This window comes from Pongo abelii, chromosome 12, assembly GCF_028885655.2.
Source record: "Pongo abelii isolate AG06213 chromosome 12, NHGRI_mPonAbe1-v2.0_pri, whole genome shotgun sequence".
Classification (NCBI taxonomy): Eukaryota; Metazoa; Chordata; class Mammalia; order Primates; family Hominidae; genus Pongo; species Pongo abelii.
This window is the reverse complement of record NC_071997.2, coordinates 30,865,831-30,883,099: the sequence shown is the minus strand read 5'-3', so window position 1 is coordinate 30,883,099 and position 17,269 is coordinate 30,865,831. Positions and strand designations below refer to the sequence as shown.

The following is a 17,269-nucleotide window of genomic DNA, read 5'->3' as shown; positions in this document are numbered from 1 at the left end:
TTGTTTGAAATGTGCTGAAGACATGTTTTTTCTTGAGCAGGCTGTGTGTTAAGTTTAATTTTTCCGTCGGTTTTTATTGAGACTGATTGATCTTGGGGGTGCGGATTAATTTTAAGGAACATGTAATTTCTTCCTTTTGATCAGATCCTATAGCCTTAATTTTGTTCTGGAATCTTTCCTGTGTAGTTATATTCATCTGTGTTTAGTTGACTAGTCAGTGAATTTAAGTTGTAATGTGATGTGCCTGTTTGAGGCCAAAAAAAAAAATAAATTTGATTAATTCTGTGCTGCTTTCATTGGTGTGGTACTGAATAATACTGTTAGATGTAGTGGGATTTGCCAGGTAAAAAGTGATCTGTTCTCATTTTTCTGCCCGTTCACAGTCACATAAAGAAAAGGTTCAGTAGTAGTTGACAAAAACTTGTAAACTGTTTTTTAAAAACAGATATTTTCATTCTAAATGTATATTCATTTGTACATTTTGGTGCTGAAATCTTCCAGAAATATTTGTATATCTCATTTTATCAGTCCTCTCTCCAACTAACAAAGATAGAGTGAACAGTCAGTTGCTTTTTTCTTGTATCCAGCTGTCGCTGAGTCTACTTTTAATTCTGTAAAGAGGGTATGCCAGGTGAAAGGTTTCATTTCACCTGGCAAATGCTCAGAACATTTCCCAGTCCTCTTGGATTCCAGTTAGCTTATCTGAAGTCTGCCCATCTCTCCCCACCACATAGTTACTACCATTGATGGAATGGGAAAAAATTTAGGTAACAAGTTTGAACAGCATTTTAAGGGGTCATTAAAAAACAAACAACAAAACACTCATACCATGCACTGCTGTGTGCTCAGATGGTGGAGTGGGCAGGGCTTGTCATATGACAAACCCATTGCTACTTGTGAAAATTACTACTATGCAGATGTTCCCTGCCCCACCCCCACCCTCTGACGGCCTGCAAGGCAACTAAAAACTCATCTCCTAGTCAGATCCTAGCCTGAGACAAAGGCCTTTTCTGTGAGGGTTTGCTTCCACTGGTTAAAGTCCAAAATGCTAATTGGCATCAGCTGCATTAAATCACTAAGTGGGGGGCTAGCAGCTGCCACACCATTCGAGTAACCAGGAGGGGGACCTTTTTTTCCTTACTAAAAAGGCCTCTCTCTCCTCTTGAAGTTACTCTTGATTTTGTTTTTCATTTGTTTATACTTGTGACCTGCTAAAGAAGGGCATGGAGGACACAGTAGTTTGGACTCTGCCTGGACACATGGAATATATAAACTTCCTCTGTGTAGTTTTGCCAGCTCAACTTTCTTTTTGTATATAGGATTTGTTGTTGTTACTAAACTTCAGTTTTAGCTGGCCCCTAGTCTGTTTTCTGCTGTATCTTCCCAGGCCACATGAGGTGTTTTTTTGGTGGTGCTAGTGGTGGTGGTGGTATGTGTGTATGTACTTAAGTGCTGGGATGCAACCACCAAACATATGTTTAATAACCAAAGGGAGACTGAAACTCAGAAGTTGATTCATTATTACCCTACTCTAAAGACAACATAAAATACTGTATAATAAGCATTAGTCATAATTAGATTTCCAGTTGTAGCTGGCTCAAAGCCATGGCAGATTCTGTATTTCTAGTGTTTTTTTCTCCAAGTGGGCACTCATAATTGGACAGTAAATGACAATTAGTGGTGCTAACTGCCTTTTTATTTTATAAGATGTGTAATAGTCATCTATTTTAAAATCATAAATCAAGAGAGGAAATGTTCAAAGTATATATAAACTTTATCCTAAAACAGTAATTTGAGGGGAGAATATAATTTCCTTGCAATATATTTTGTAGTTATTTTTGTATGCTTCCAGGATTTGACTATTTCAGACCTGGGAAATACTCTGGCGGGTGACATTGATGTGATCACTGTATTTCTGGATGATATTTGGGTGTTTCCGTCATATTAGAAAAGCTGTTGCCAGACTTGATTATATTTTAGTTGTTCTTCTAAATCATTGATTCTGAGATGCAACTCAGTTTTGAAGATGTTAGAGTGTGTACTTTATGGTTGACAGTGCTTCATGGTTTCATGACATAAAATAGTGGTGGGCTCCATTCAGGGGCACTTCAGATTCAGTGAAATACATGGTGCCATGGTAATCTGCCAACAGTATTTACCAATGTGCCTATTCGGGAGTTTTCACACTGGATGACAGTATGGAATTTAAGACTATAAGAACTAAAATGTGTGCTTGATTTTTAACTCAGTGAACTGTGAAAATACCGAGTGCTCTTGACTCTTTCTTGTACAGTGGTGAACACGTTAGATCCTAGAAGACGTTGGTTTGTGTCACTAAAAGAAAAAAAGATAAATGGAACCTAGTCGAAATATTTTATAATTCTTAATTATTGCTCAGGAAGCCTTTCATGGGAGAATCATAGGTAGCATTTCTTTCTTTCAAGAAGTGAAAGCTACTGGCAGAGTGTGATAGGGAACAATGACCCTGGAAACAGTTTAGCCACTGCAGGGAGTGGAGGTAGGCAAAGGTAAGGGTGGGATTGATGAAACAAGTCTGGACAGTCCAGTAAAATTCACTAGTGTATGAAGTTCTTACTACAGGAACAAAATTAAAATCAATATTTTGATTTTTCCCTATTCCAGTTCAACATTGTTGTTTTGTTTTTATGTAGTTTTTATACCCCAAATCCTTACAGATTTACTGACTTTCGGATAAAAGGAGAAAAACCATTAGTTCACTTTCTGGTCACCCAGCTGCAGTTCAGTGTAAGGAAAGTGGGATGTTTGGCTTTTTAGAGCACATGTGTAATTAACCATGGGCCTTATCCTGGGAGTGACACCACATGCCTTTTCAGTGGGGCCTGTTTATGGCCACTACCGTGTGCTCTTTTCAGGAGCCTACCTATCTTGACAGGCCTCACTAGGGCTGTCCCAGGCCACTCACTGCTTGGTCAGGAGGCCTCTCAGAAACCCTCAGATACCACTGGGAGTGAGTTGTGGTGAGTCAGGAGGGAGCAGGCTCGATGTGCCCCATGCCAGCCAGCCCTGGTCACTATTGCTCGTTACACTGTGCATGTGGATGTGTGTGTAGAGAGCACAAGGTAAAACTTTTGAGGCATTAGGTTTCCTACTTTTATTTGGGGCATGCTTCCTCATGTTTTATGTAGTAAAAATTGTTACCCTTTTCTGTTTTAGAATAAAGTTCCTTTGAAGCAAGGTCTCAAATAGAAGTCTTTCTTTGTTTTACTAGCTAGTCTAAACATTGGTTTTGTTTAGAATTAAGATGGTTATCTAGTATTGAGTACCTAATTTTTCACTGCTGCTTTCAACATGGCCATATTTAAATCTCAGATAGAAATTATACCTATTTGGTAGGACTTTCCTATATGCAGGGTTTGAATGAGAATTATTATGTCAACTGTATTGGGTCATGTGACCGTTGCCATATTTGTAGTCATCTGTCAAAGTCACATGACAAGTGTGCCTGTAGAATATATAGTTGTGCATCACTTAACAATGAGGATACGTTCTCAGAAATGCATCATTCATTAGGCAGTTTTGCTGTTGTCCATCATCGGAGTGTGTTTATGTAAACCTAGATAGTACTCATGGGCTATCTGGTATGGCCTAGTGCTCCTAGGCTGCAGACATGTACAATATGCTACTGTACTGAATAGTGTAGGCAATTGTAAAATAATAGCAAGTAGTTGTGTATCTAAACATAGAAAAGAGATTGATAAAAAGTGGTATTTCCGCATAGAGCTCTGACCATTAATGGAGCTTACAGGGCTTGAGGTTGCTCCGGGTGAGTCAGTGAGTGAGTGGTGAGTGAATGTGAAGGCCTAGGACATTACTATACACTTCTGTATTCTGTACTGACATTACTGTATACTTCATAAACATGGTACACTTAGGAGGCACTAAATTTGTACTGACATTACTGTATACTTCATAAACATGGTACACTTAGGATACACTAAATTTGTAAAAAATATGCTTTCTTCAATAATTAACTAGGTTACTGTAACTCTTACTTTATAAAACTTTTAGGTTCTTTTGTAATAACAGCTTAAAAAACATTGCATAGCTGTACTAAAATATTTTCTTTTTAAATATCTTTGTAAGCTTTTTTCTTTTTTAACTTTTTAAACATTTTGGTAAAAAACGAAGACAGAAACACACACATTAGCTTAGGCCTACACATGGTCAGGCTCATCAATATCCCTGTCTTCCACTTCCACATCTTGTCCCAGTAGAAGGTCTTCAAGGGCAGTCACGCATAGAGCTGTCATCTCCTATAGTAACAGTGCCTTCTTAGGGATACCTCTTGAAGGATCTACCTGAGGCTGTTGTAAGTTGACTTTTTTTTTGTTTAAATAAATAGGAGTACACTTTAATATAACAATAAAAGTATAGTAAACAAACCACTAACATAGTCATTTATTAAGTATTATGTACTATACATAACTATATGTGCAATAATTTTATATAACTGGCTGTGTGGCAGGTTAGTTTACACTAGCCTCACCACAAACAGTGTCACTAGGTGATGGGAATTTTTCAGCTTCATTTATAATTTTATGGGTTCACTGTTGTATTTGCAGTCCTTTGTTGACTAAAACGTTATGTAGTGCATGACTGTACTATAATATAATACTCTAACGTTTATATTTCGGAACCAAGCTGTAAAGCTGCCATCTTGAGAATTACTATTCTAAGATGACTACATGTCTTATACATTTGTTTTCTAAAGCAGTAATGTATAACTGAAGTTCGTATTTTAAAAATTATTTTTCCCATCTGATCTCATCATTAATATCTAATTAACGATGTTGCAGCTTTTATCTTAAAGTATAATATTTGCAAATCAAACTTCCTTTAGGCTTGTAAGGCCTTAAGAGTGGTTCTAGAGGTGCTAGACTGAAGCAGTAAGTAGGTTTCTTCCAAGTTGTGTGTGTGAGTGCGTGCGTACACACGTCTAGGCTACTTAGAGCCCCTACTCTTCCCTGGATAGAGAAAGACATCAGTTATGAGCGGAATGATTGTGTCAGTGTAGAAAAGTAAGGACATTTTAGGGGACTAGTCATCTTTTCCTTTTGAAAATGTATGCAGTGTAGGGGATTCTAGAGATCTGGTCATCAGATTTCTCTCGATCTTACACTGTGCTTTTCTAATCAAGGATGATTTTCCCTTTCCTGCAGTTTCTCTTCTTTCTCACTTTAACTCTGCTTTCCCCTCATTCTGTACTAACTACAAATCTTCCTTAACCTGACTCTTTGCAGGTAGTATGTCATGTATATATAACAAGGAACAGAATGCCTACCTGGCTGGTGTGCACAACTTCTTCTCCAGGTTTATATGAGAGAGAGAGGTGGAGATCACAGACTTCTCAGCCTTTGTCATTTACAAGGGCAACTTATTTTTATTTTCCAGACTTGTGTCACTATCTGTTTCCTTCATTCCCCACCCTGATCTTCTCACACAAACTCTGGGTTTCTTCCTCTGCTCATCTTATTTCAATAAACCAAGATGCTAGGAGAGGAGCCAAGTCTGAAATCACATGCTCAGTGATGTTTTGTTACTGGGGCCCACTGGATGCAGCTGAACCTCTTTTCAGGTTAGTGGATTCTCGCTGAGCACACCGTCACAGACTACACCTCCAGCCTGCGTTCATGTATTCAGTACTTTGCCTTGGCTTCACTAGAGGGTGCTGTCGTGCAGGGTTGTTAGAGGTGAACGTTTTCTGGTCTTAAATGGACCAGATGATCTGTATTTGCAAAGGAAGCAGACTTTCCAAGTGATAAGTTCAAATAGTATCAGTCATTTCCCTTTTTTGGTCCCATTTTTAAAGCTGAACAAACTGAGGCTCAGAGAAGTGGAGTGCATTGCCCGAGGTCACAGTTAGTGGGAGAGCTGGCCGGGCAGTCCCCTCGCACTGTCCCTGCGGCTCTCCATGTCTGTCTTTACCCTGTGTGCATCACGTCCTATAATCACACTTCAAAGGATGAGTCCTCTAAGGTTCCTGTTCTTGGCACGAGGATGAAGTGAATGTATATGTGCCTCTGCTCCTGGAGGATGGGGAACTTGTGTTCCTTTCATTATTGTACGTAGTGTGGGGGAAGTAAAGTCATGCACATCATTCAGTAGCCACACATTTTATTTTTATTTTTTCATAAGGATGAAGAGGAAGAAATCAAACTGGAGATAAATATGCTAAAGAAATACTCTCATCACAGAAACATTGCAACATATTATGGTGCTTTCATCAAAAAGAGCCCTCCAGGACATGATGACCAACTCTGGGTAGGTGGATGTTTCCTGAGTATTTGTGGGCATTCCATTTGCTTGAATTGTAAGGGCATGGTGGGGGTGGGGGTGGGGGAAAGGGAGGGAAGAAAAGCAATAAAGAGGGGCAGTAAGTAGCTGGCAGGTTCTAAAGGCTTCCTTGGCCTGTATCTCTGGGTTGACTGTATGCTGGTTGTTTATTTTGATGTTGATTTCACATTGCATGGAAAAAAGTTAACTTTGTGTTTCAGGAATAAAATGGCAGCATCTAGAAGGAATGTAACCAAATAGCAAGGAAATTAGGAGCTTGAAAGCAATACAATAAAAACTTTATTTATGGGAACAAAATTAATTTGAAAGCTCAGTAAATTGAGCTTACCACTTGGAAATGAGAGACAGATCTCAAGAAACAAACTTCTGTCAGTAGCTTATTAATAATATTAATGATAATAGTTAAAACAAATTCCAGGGAAATTTCTGGAATTGACACATTCAACCTTACCTCTTTTTGAGCACATTTATATTCAAGATAATGACCTGGAGATACCATCAGATCTGTGGCTATCACATTATTTAAACTTATAAAGCAGGAAGATAGTTTAATACTTTTTGTATCAGTATTTTTAAAAGGCCATTACAGAAAACATTTGCAAAATTAAGTAGAAGGGAAAAAATTTACCGTTACTATTGCCCAAATCAGATCATAGTTAAAATTTTAGAATAGTTCAATTCAGTTTATTTTCTGGGTACTTTAAACATACCATTGTGATCATATTGTTCAAACATTTAGATACTGTAAATATTGCATTAAAAATTGTATAACTGCTTAAAAATACCATTTTTATTCACATTAGACCCAGTTAATATAAAATGTAATAGTTTGAGGATCATAATGTGAAAAATAGGATGTTTTTGAGGTAAAATGAAAAAGAATGTTAGGGAATATTTGAGTCAGATATTTGGTAATTGGGTAGTGATGAAGAGCAAAGTGGTCCTCCTGTGCCCGTGTGCTTCTGAGAGAGAATGAGCACTTCAGAATTGCTTCACTTGGGTGTGCTGTAGAATACCAGACACTGTCAGTCTCCTGGACCAAATATACGGAGCGAATACACTGGACTGTGAAATGAGCTTTCAGTTATTTAGGTGCCTCCAAATTATTATGAATTATTGAGGAGCATCACGTTTCTAGGTCTTTAGAAAAGAGAGGGCATGGCGGTTAAACTGGTTTTCCCAATTTCTCCAAGATATGTTGCTCACCTTGTGTCTTGTCTGCCCTATAGCTTGTTATGGAGTTCTGTGGGGCTGGGTCCATTACAGACCTTGTGAAGAACACCAAAGGGAACACACTCAAAGAAGACTGGATCACTTACATCTCCAGAGAAATCCTGAGGGTAAGGAAAGTGGGTGGCTACAGTGCTCCAACTCATGATCCTGTGCTTCCGTTTTCATTTTCCCAGCCCCAAGTACTTCTTTGCATTACTTATACCTATATAGATTATTCTCTTTGACAGCCAAGGGTTCTGTATATCTAGCTAGCTTTGATAATTTTAAGCTACATCATGATTTGGCTCTGGCAAGTATGTAAAGAAGGTGGACTTAAATAAAAAAAGCATTTCTGAATTTACTTTCCATGGCATCATGACATACCTATTGGCAGCTTTCCTTTGAGTTAAAAGGAAATCAGAGTGGAAGGGAAGAGAAATAATCTCCAACTATTGTTTTTAAAGGAATTCTGTGTATAAGCTTATAAGTAAATACTAATGGTGCTGAATGCTGGTTTTCAAAATCACCTTGAAGTCTTTGTCATTAGCTACTAGAATCTGTTACAATATTTATGAAGAAAAGTTGGAATGTTTAATATTATTTACAGCCATTTGAAAAGCTGGCTAACGATCTTAGAGCAAGTTTCTGAACTGCTATTTTAGCAGCTTTTAAATGGTTCTTTTGAGTAGTAAAGCCATGTTGACAGCACAGGCATAGTGTTTCTAGGATTTCGTGTTTGAGCAGTGCATGTAGGATATGACCAGTGAGTCTCTTCATTTGGCGATCACAGTTTTTCTCTCTACTTCATCCCTGAATTACACACGGACATTACTTGGTTGCATTTCATTTACCTACCACATTTAAAAAAAAAGATTATGAAGTTAAATTGAAGCCCAATTCTTATGCTTCCCCCACTAATAAAAAAACTTAAAGTAACTAATAAGTTATTTTAATTTTTTTAATAAGTAAAGTTATCCCACTTTTTATATTTAAGATTCATAGAGGATTGCAGGTTTAAAAACTGCCATCTAGACTTGCTAGAGAAACGTTTAATTTTTTTTATTTAGATATTTATGTAGTCTTTGAAAATAGGCAATTCCCCTAAGAAGACCAGTTGTGGGGGGTGGGGTAGGGTGACAGGAGAACCATCTTTTTATAAACACTTGCAAATGTCATTAAAATGTCAGGATCTTTTATGACTATTACAGAAAGCAGAGCCTAAATGTGGGAAACTAAGCTTCCTGCCCTATACTCCTTTAAAGGAAGTCAGGTACTGGGCCAGATGCATTTATTCTATTAACAACTAAAACTGTTTAGCATGGTAGGCAGCGTAGAACATTGGTTGAATAGTTGGAGACTAGCATAAGTCAGACCTGGGTTTGAGTCCTACCTCTGCTGCTTACCTATAGCACACCCTATGTTATTCAACTTTCAGGACTTACTTTCTCCTCATCTATACATACCAACCCTTTGAAATTACTTTTGTTAGGAGAATTCAATGAGTTAGTGTATATTAATCATTTAATGTAACGTGTGGATACATAGCTACCTATCAGTAAATATTAATTGTTGTCATTATTCTTTGTTTTAAACACCCACTCCCCAGCCATACACATCCCCACCCACGCACCCACACCCCTACTTTTCTAGTATATAATTCCAGTATGGGATATCTCAAGCAGAGAACTAGCTTTTAGCATAATGTCCTAGGCATCAAATGTATTTCAGCCTTCAAAGACATCAAAGACAACTTACATGTGTTTCTATACCCAGGCAAGCATTGTTTACCTATCATATGTAATATGTACCTTTAGCCATTTTACCATCAGTAATCTCCAGTAACATTTAAAAGAAGCCCAAGTTGTTTGACGCCTCTAAGCCAACTTGAGTGTGGTACATGAATGAACATCTTTTTGAGACGTAGCAAATCTTTCTCACCTCACTGGGCATCTGAAACACGAGCTTCCTTCGCCTACATTTCATCTAGAATGGGAGTTTTTCCTCGTGACAAAAGTTTAAATTAACCAAAAACAAGCAAATGCCTCAGGGAGAGTTCGTGTGTCATGCAGGAGTGTGTGTTCATTATAGGGGTTACTAAGAGTTGGCTTTGGTAAAGAGAAAGCAGGATGATAAGCTGGAGGTAAGGTCTCATGAGAAAGGAATGCAGCCACCCCCAGACAGATAAGCTGTGTTCTCAAAGATGGTTGGGGTTAAACAATTTCTGTGGTGGCAGAACCTTTCCTCATTTCTCACTAGATGTTGGATTTAGACATTATGATCATTATGATCAGACCCTTCGAATGGGGAGGGTCCTAAGCAGGTAGGCCCCAGCCAATAGAGAAGTGCTTTTTGGAGCCTGCACACTGTTACCCTCTGGACCATGAGGCTTAGCAGCAGGCCTGCATGTTCTTTTCAGCCCACTTCCATGTTCACATTCCACATGGCAGTATCTTCATATTGAATATGGGAACTTAGAGCTTTCTGTAACCAATACTGTATGACAGCCTTTGACTGCTCTTTTATTCTGTGGCCATGCATGATACAGAGTTAAGGGAAAAATGTTTCCTGGTTTAGAAACACTGATGCATTTGCTCGAGGACAGGTCCTTCGCTGAGTATTTGGACTTGGCATCTCTGCTAAGGAAGGATAATTGTGGCCTAATTTCTGGTATGGGATTAGTTGAACACACATACACTCCCAGGTACTTCATGGAAGAAAAATGTACTTATTTTTCAGAATAATCGTATAACATTGTTGCAGAGCTGCTAGACACACCTTAATTCCCTGTAGAAGCAGTGATCCTGTAGCAGTATAGACAGGAAAACAAGCATTGTTCCATACATTTACTGCTAGTAATGAACAAGAGTGCATGCGAGCCACATTTGTTGGACAAGATGTGGGTGCTTATGTTTGTTGTTAAGATAGTCCTGTAAAAGTTTAAGAAGAGGTTGTGCAAGTTAGAGAGCAAAAATGAACTGAAATAATAGAAATAGGAATTACGAAGAATTGGGAAGTTAGCTTTTGTGTCTCTCCTTTCGCTGTTTGAAGTTATACCATGCTGAGAAGAGGTGCTTTTTTCCTAACTATAGCAATAAGATACCATATATTTTTAGTGCTTTTTTCTCTAGTCAATGCTTTGTGATATAATACCGCACATCCTGTGTTGTGAAAAATAAACAGAGCCGTCAAATAAGCTCTGCTCTGTTTCATAGACAGACCAGTAAATGAATGTTTTGAAACCCCCATGTTAGAAAAATTAGTATTCTAGAGGAGCTGTTGTATTTAATTCATATCTTACAAAGTAATGATAACAATAAAACCCCATGAAAAAAGAATAAACAGGAAAAATCAAATAACCCTTACTTATAATCTGCCCTTTTTGGATTGAGACATTTTAGAGTAAATAGGTTGCTTGTATCTTAAGGAGGCGAGCTGTATATTTGGCTTCTCTAGCTAAGGACAGAATAAGTAAATGAGTTGTGAGAATGATGCATTGCTGTCTCTTGGACTATATTTGGATGCAACATGTGTTTTTGTTCTTCCACCACCTCTCGTAAGAGACAAGCTTTTGGGCCTCATTCCAGATACAAGGTCATCAAAAAGTGTTATATGCCCAGTAGGTTTGTTTCCTTGGGAAAGAAAGATATTTTATTTGAACACAAGGCTCTTTTGACCGCACAATCATTTTATGCTTGGGATGGAGGTGGGATCAGAGTGAGACACTGTATCAAAAAAAAAAAACAGAAAAAGAAAAACAAAAAAGAAGAACAGGAATAGGTCTGGGCCTGGTAGCTCATGCCTGTAATCCCAGCACTTTGGAAGACCAAGGGGGGAAGATCACTTGAGGTCAGGAGTTGGAGACTGGCCTGGCCAACAAGGTGAAACCCCGTCTCCACTAAAAATACAAAAAAATTATCTGAGCGTGGTGGTGTATTCTTGTCATTCAGCTACTTGAGAGGCTGAGGCAGTAGAATCGCTTGAACGCGGGAGGCAGAGGTTGCAGTGAGCCTAGATCGCACCACTGCACACCAGCCTGGGTGACACAGCCAGATTCTGTCTCAAAAAAAAAAAAAAGAGAACCTGCCTGAGAGAAAACACCTACCATTTACATTTGGGGATTTCCCAGTGAAACAGCCCAGCCAGAGAACTGTAAGTGAAGTGCACCAACCAATAAGCCTCACCTACCCTCACAGAATTTCCACTCTTAATGACAAATGGATAGCCAAGGATCACCAGACATTTGAGAAATGCTTCTAACATGAACCACAAAGATTAAAGTAAAAGGAAGTTGGTGAGGGGGAGAGAAATAGGCAAAGAGCAAAAACAAACAAACAAAAAAACCAATAGAATTAACATCCTTAAAGAGCTAAGGATAGATATTGCACCCAAGAGACAAGAACAAGAGGTTATAGACAAAATTTTTGACGAGAGGGCTCTTAGGAATTAAAAATGTGAGAGCAGATATGTAGAAGTCAATAAAAGGGTTAGAAAATAACATCAGGAAATATCACAAACATAGAACAATAAACGAGAAAAAAGGATGAAACAAGATTTTTAAAATATTAGCAAATGACCAGGTGTGGTCGCTAATGCCCGTAATTCCAGCACTTTGGGAGGCCAAGGTGGGCTGATTGCTTGAGCTCAGGTGTTCAAGACCAGCCTGGGCAACATGGCAAAACCCCATCTCTACTAAAAATACAAAAATTAGCCTGGCGTGGTGGCGCATGCCCATCTTCCCAGCTACTCAGGAGGCTGAGGCCAGAGGATCACTTAAGCTCAGGAGGCAGAAGTTGCAGTGAGACGAGATTGCATCACTGCACTCCAGCCTGGTGACAGAGTGACCCTGTCTCAAAAAAATAAAAAAATAAAAAACAAACAGCCAATAAGTTCAGATAGTCCAATATCTGGAAGGGAGTTCAAGAATGAATAAACAGAAAAAAGTGAGGAAAAGAAATGAAGCAAACCATCATCAGAGACAACTTCTGGAATGGAAGGATGTGCGTTTGTAGATGGAGAGGGTACACCAAGCGCCCAGAGCTAGGGAGGAATGACAATTCAGGGGTCACAGGAAATCTCAGAACACCAAGGACACAGAAAATCTCAACAGCTTCCAATAAGTTAAAGAAAGAAAAAAAAAAAGACACAGTCAAAGCCTTGGGGAAAGACTGGGAATCAGAGTGGGTCAGACTCCTTGTCAGTGACCACCAGAAGACAAGGATTATACATCTTCAAATTCTAGGAGAAATGGCTTCAAACTAAAATTCTACATCCAAGCAACCACCATCAGTCTAGGGTGAGGGCAGAATAAAATCTCAAAAAACTTTACCTTCCTGTCCCCATTTTTCTTTTAAGGACAGATATACTCCACTACATGAGGGAATGCTTGAAGCAGAGGCAGGCCCAGGGTCCAGGCATGGGAAGGCATTGCCCATGCTGGAGGCTAGGGCTGTCCTGCAGTGACAGTGACCTGCAGGCCTGGAGTGCTATTGAATTGAAACCGACCCAATAGTCCCATAGACAGATTTTTGTTTGTTTTGTTTCAGATAAACACAGGAATTGACCCTTCTGATGCTAAAGCTTGAAATTTATATTTGTTTTATCTAAGTTCCTTCCCTGGGAAAAGACCCTCAGACCTCTCAAAAAATAGTATCAAAGAACTGCAACTCACCAGATCATTGCATCAGCCAATGAGATGCCAGACCCCTCATTCATCACAGTTGTTTCCTTACCCCTCCCTAGTTCCTGTTTTCCTACACATTGTTACTTTTCTTCCCTGCTATGTAAACCCCTAATTTTAGTCCATCAGGGAGGTGGATTTGAGACTGATCTCCCATTTCCTAGGCTGCAGCACCCAGTTAAAGCCTTCTTCCTTGGAAATAATCACTCAGTGATTGGTGTTCTGTTCCGTGAGCAGCAGGACCTAGACGGAACCCCTGGTATTTCCATAGCAGAATCACTCTGAAACAAGAGGGCAGAGGGTTACAGGAGGGGTGTCCCCAAGGGAGAAAAAAAATTGATAAATTACCTACTCTGTTTGAATGTATGGAGAAGCAATTTACATTTTAGGAGAGTTATAAGAATGAAAATAAATTAGCAATTGGCACATAAAAATCTAAAAAGAAAAATTATCTTAGGAAAGCAAAAAAGAAAAAAAGTGTGGTATGAGAAAGAAAATGTAGTTAATTACATAGTATACCACATGGCTAAGCTTTGAATAATATTTCCACAGTCATAGTAATATAAATACTGGTAACAATCGACCAAAGTATTTTTTACTTTATTTATATTGGGAGGGAAATTGTAGTGTATGAGAGCCAATTATTCTCTTCTGCAGAAGGAAGACAAAGGATAGTATTAAAGTAGAAAAATAAAGAAATAGCAGCATAAGCAAGTTATTTAAATATAGGAAGGCAAAAATCAAAATAAACAGCTGAACTAATTGAAACTGGTATTGCCTGTAGTGGGAATGGGGAGTAGAAAACTGGTACAGGAGCTGCTGCTTTTGTTACAAGCTTGTAAAATAATTTCACTTATTAATGTATCTGTCACTCTAAGAATTAGGATTTTCTAAAGAAAAGAAAAAAATAGGCTTGAGGGTTTTTTTTTTTTTTTTTTTTTTTTTGAGACAGAGCCTTGCTCTGTCGCCTAGGCTGGAGTGCAATGGCGTGAGAGCAACAGCTCACTGCAGCTCTACCTCCTGGGTTCAAGTGATTCATGTGCCTCAGCCTCCTGAGTAGCTGGGACTATAGGTGCACACCACCAGGCCCAGCTCATTTTTGTATTTTTGGTAGAGACACAGTTTCAAGATGTTGGCCAGGCTGGTCTCGAACTCCTGGCCTCAAGCGATCTGCCTGCCTCAGCCTCCCAAAGCGCTGGGATTATAGGCGTGAGCCACCGTGCCCAGTGGCTTGTGGACATCTTTTGGTGTCTGGAGACATGAGCACATTGAGTAATGTGGGATCTTAAGCATATCCAAACCCCTGTCCTGCTGGATGCAGCCACCCACAAGTCCCCAGAGTAGTCTAAGCCTCCTCAAGGACTCCAGTCTGCGTCTGGTTCCTCCTTCCATGTTGTTGTAGAGGTCACTAACCAGAAAGACTGATTTCTCTTTGGTGGTTTATCCCCAGTAGCCAGAACACAGTATAGATGCAGTGCTATCTTTTTTAGCATGTGAAAGAAATGCATAGGTTGCCAGGCTAATTAACTAAATGTTATATTTAGCTGGGAAGATAACATAGCCCTAGTGTTTGGATTTATCAAAACAAATTCCAGATGGCACACAAGCCCCAGAGAGAGGGGCCATCTGGTAAGAAAAAGCAGGGCTCATTTTTTCTAAAGGTGAAAGGTAGTAAATGTCAACACTTTTTCTTTTCTTTTTTTTTTTTTTTTTTTTTGAGGTGGAGTCTTGCTCTGTCACCCAGGCTGGAGTGCAGTGGCATGATCTCGGCTCACTGCAACCTCTGCCTCCTGGGTTCAAGTGATTCTCCTGCCTCAGCCTCCTGAGTAGCTGGGATTATAGGCACCTGTCACCACACCTGGCTAATTTTTGTATTTTTAGTAGAGATGGGGTTTCACCATGTTGGCCAGGCTGGTCTTGAACTCCTGACCTCAGGTGATCCACCCACCTTGGCCTTTCAAAGTGCTGGGATTACAGGCGTGAGCCACCACGCTCGACCGTAAATGCCAAAACTTTCTATGGTGAAAATATATCTAGCTGTTGCTCTCCTGGAGGAGCAGTCCTCAGCCTCATATCTTTGCTAATTCAAATACCTGTAACATTATGCTCTTTCAAATAACTGAATGATTAAGTATGGTGCATATAAGTGATTAACACTTGGTGAGTATTGTAAGGTTTCAGCATATACCTGTTAAATATATTTTGTACAGTGACAGCTGCGGGCATTAATAACACCATTTAACAGACTCTACAATTACACAAATTCTTTGAGTATATAAACCAATAAAAACTGAAACTATTTTTTTCCAAAATGATTTAAGATGTTGCTGCCATTTTTTTATTTAGCTCAGCAGTGGTATTTTTAGTGTGTTTTCTGTTTGACAGGATGTTTCTTGCACATATTTTCTTCTCTCCGTATTCCCACTGTTCCTCTGAAACTAATCATTCCCTGCCTGTATTTATTCACCAGTTTCCCACTCCCCTCCCCCTGGCCCCACTTGCACACAACTGCCAGCTTAATCTTCTTTAAACATTGCACTGTTTGTATAACTTCCCAGCTCAAAAAACAGTCAATACCTCTCTGATGTCCAGAAGATAATGTGCAGGCTTCTGCTCACAGACACCCCAACCTCGTCACCCAACTCTCTCAGTGTGAGTCCCCCACACCCCAGGGCTGCAGCCAGGCTATCATCCCAAGAACTGGAGCTCTGTGCCCAACCTCAGTGCTTTGGCTGGGACCAGATCTTCTCTCTGCTGGGCCCTAACAGCCTTCTCCTTAAGGAGTCTGGGCCCTGCTCCGTCTATCTTGAGCCGAATCTAAGATGATTCAGCATGAAGATGGGAACTGTGCCCACAGAGAGGCTTCTTGCTCGAGCCCACCTCCAGGTCTGTTTCCGGGGGGAGGTCATTAGCCCAGATTTTATGTGATGGGAACAGTTGGCTATCCTTGGTGGTAAGCACAATAATAATGTCCCCTTACCCTACAATGTCTACAGCCTAATACCCAGAACCTGTGAATTTGTTAGATTACATGGCAAAAGAGACTTTGTGATTAAGTTAAGGATCTTGAGATGGGGAGATGATACTGGATTAGCCCAGTAGACCCAATGTGAACATAAGGGTCCTTATCAGAGCGAGGCAGGAGGGTCAGACTCAGAGAAGGCGATGTGAGGACAGAAGCAGAGGTCAGAGAGAAAGGGAGATTTTGAAGATGCTAAGGGCTGGCTTTGAAGATGGAGGAGGGGGCTATAAGCAGAAGAATGCAGGCAGCCTCTGGAAACTGCAAGAAATGGATTCTCCCCCGCCCTCCAAAGGGGCCAGCCCTGCCAACACCTAACTTTAGCCTAACTCATAAGACTAATTGAGATGTCTGACCTCCAGAACTGTAAGACAAGAAATTTGTGTTGTTTTAAGCCACGAAATTTGTAGTAATTTGTTCCAGCATCACTAGGAAAATACTACACTCCCTTTGCAGACTCTCCTGGTTCCAGTCCTAGTAATCCTGGCCTGCACTCTGATGTATCTATTACCAGGCTTTCAGGCTGAGACCGATAAAGGCTAAAACCTGCGCAGTCCAATACATTCACCACCAATCACATGCAACTATTTATAATTAAACTTAAACCAGCCATAATGGCTCACACCCGTAATCCCAGCACTTTGGAAGGCCGAGGTGGGAGGATTGCTTAAGCCCAGGAATTTGAGACCAGCCTGGACAACACAGTGAGACCGAGTCTCCACAAATAAAAAAATAATAGGGTGTGGTGGTGTGTACCTGTGGTCCCGGCTACTCAGGAGGCTGAAGTGGGAGGATTGTTTGAGCCTGGAAGGTCGAGGCTGCAATGAGCCATGATCTTGCCACTGCACTCCAGCCTGGGTGATAGAGCAAGACTCCATCTCAAAATAATTTAATTAACTAACTAATTGGTGTAATTAAATTAAAAGAAAACATTCAGTTTCTCTGTTATGCTAGCCATATTTTCGGTGTTTAATAGCCACACGTGGGTAGTTGTTACAACTGGATAGTGAAGACAGAATAATTCC

At 39.9% G+C, this 17,269-nt stretch overlaps 1 protein-coding gene across 7 annotated transcripts in view; it reads left to right on the top strand.

Moving 5' to 3' along the window:
* LOC129047220 (mitogen-activated protein kinase kinase kinase kinase 4-like) overlaps nucleotides 1–17,269 on the top strand; it is a 179,917-nt gene that overhangs the window by 117,156 nt on the left and 45,492 nt on the right. For all 7 annotated transcript variants that reach the window (XR_010136171.1, XM_054547429.2, XM_054547430.2 and 4 more), the window contains exons 4-5: nucleotides 6,178–6,303; nucleotides 7,566–7,676. Coding sequence is in view for 6 of the 7 variants with exons in the window: in XM_054547429.2 (XP_054403404.1) it covers nucleotides 6,178–6,303; nucleotides 7,566–7,676 (237 nt within the window). In the remaining variant the exon portion in view is untranslated. The remainder of the gene's footprint in view (nucleotides 1–6,177; nucleotides 6,304–7,565; nucleotides 7,677–17,269) is intronic.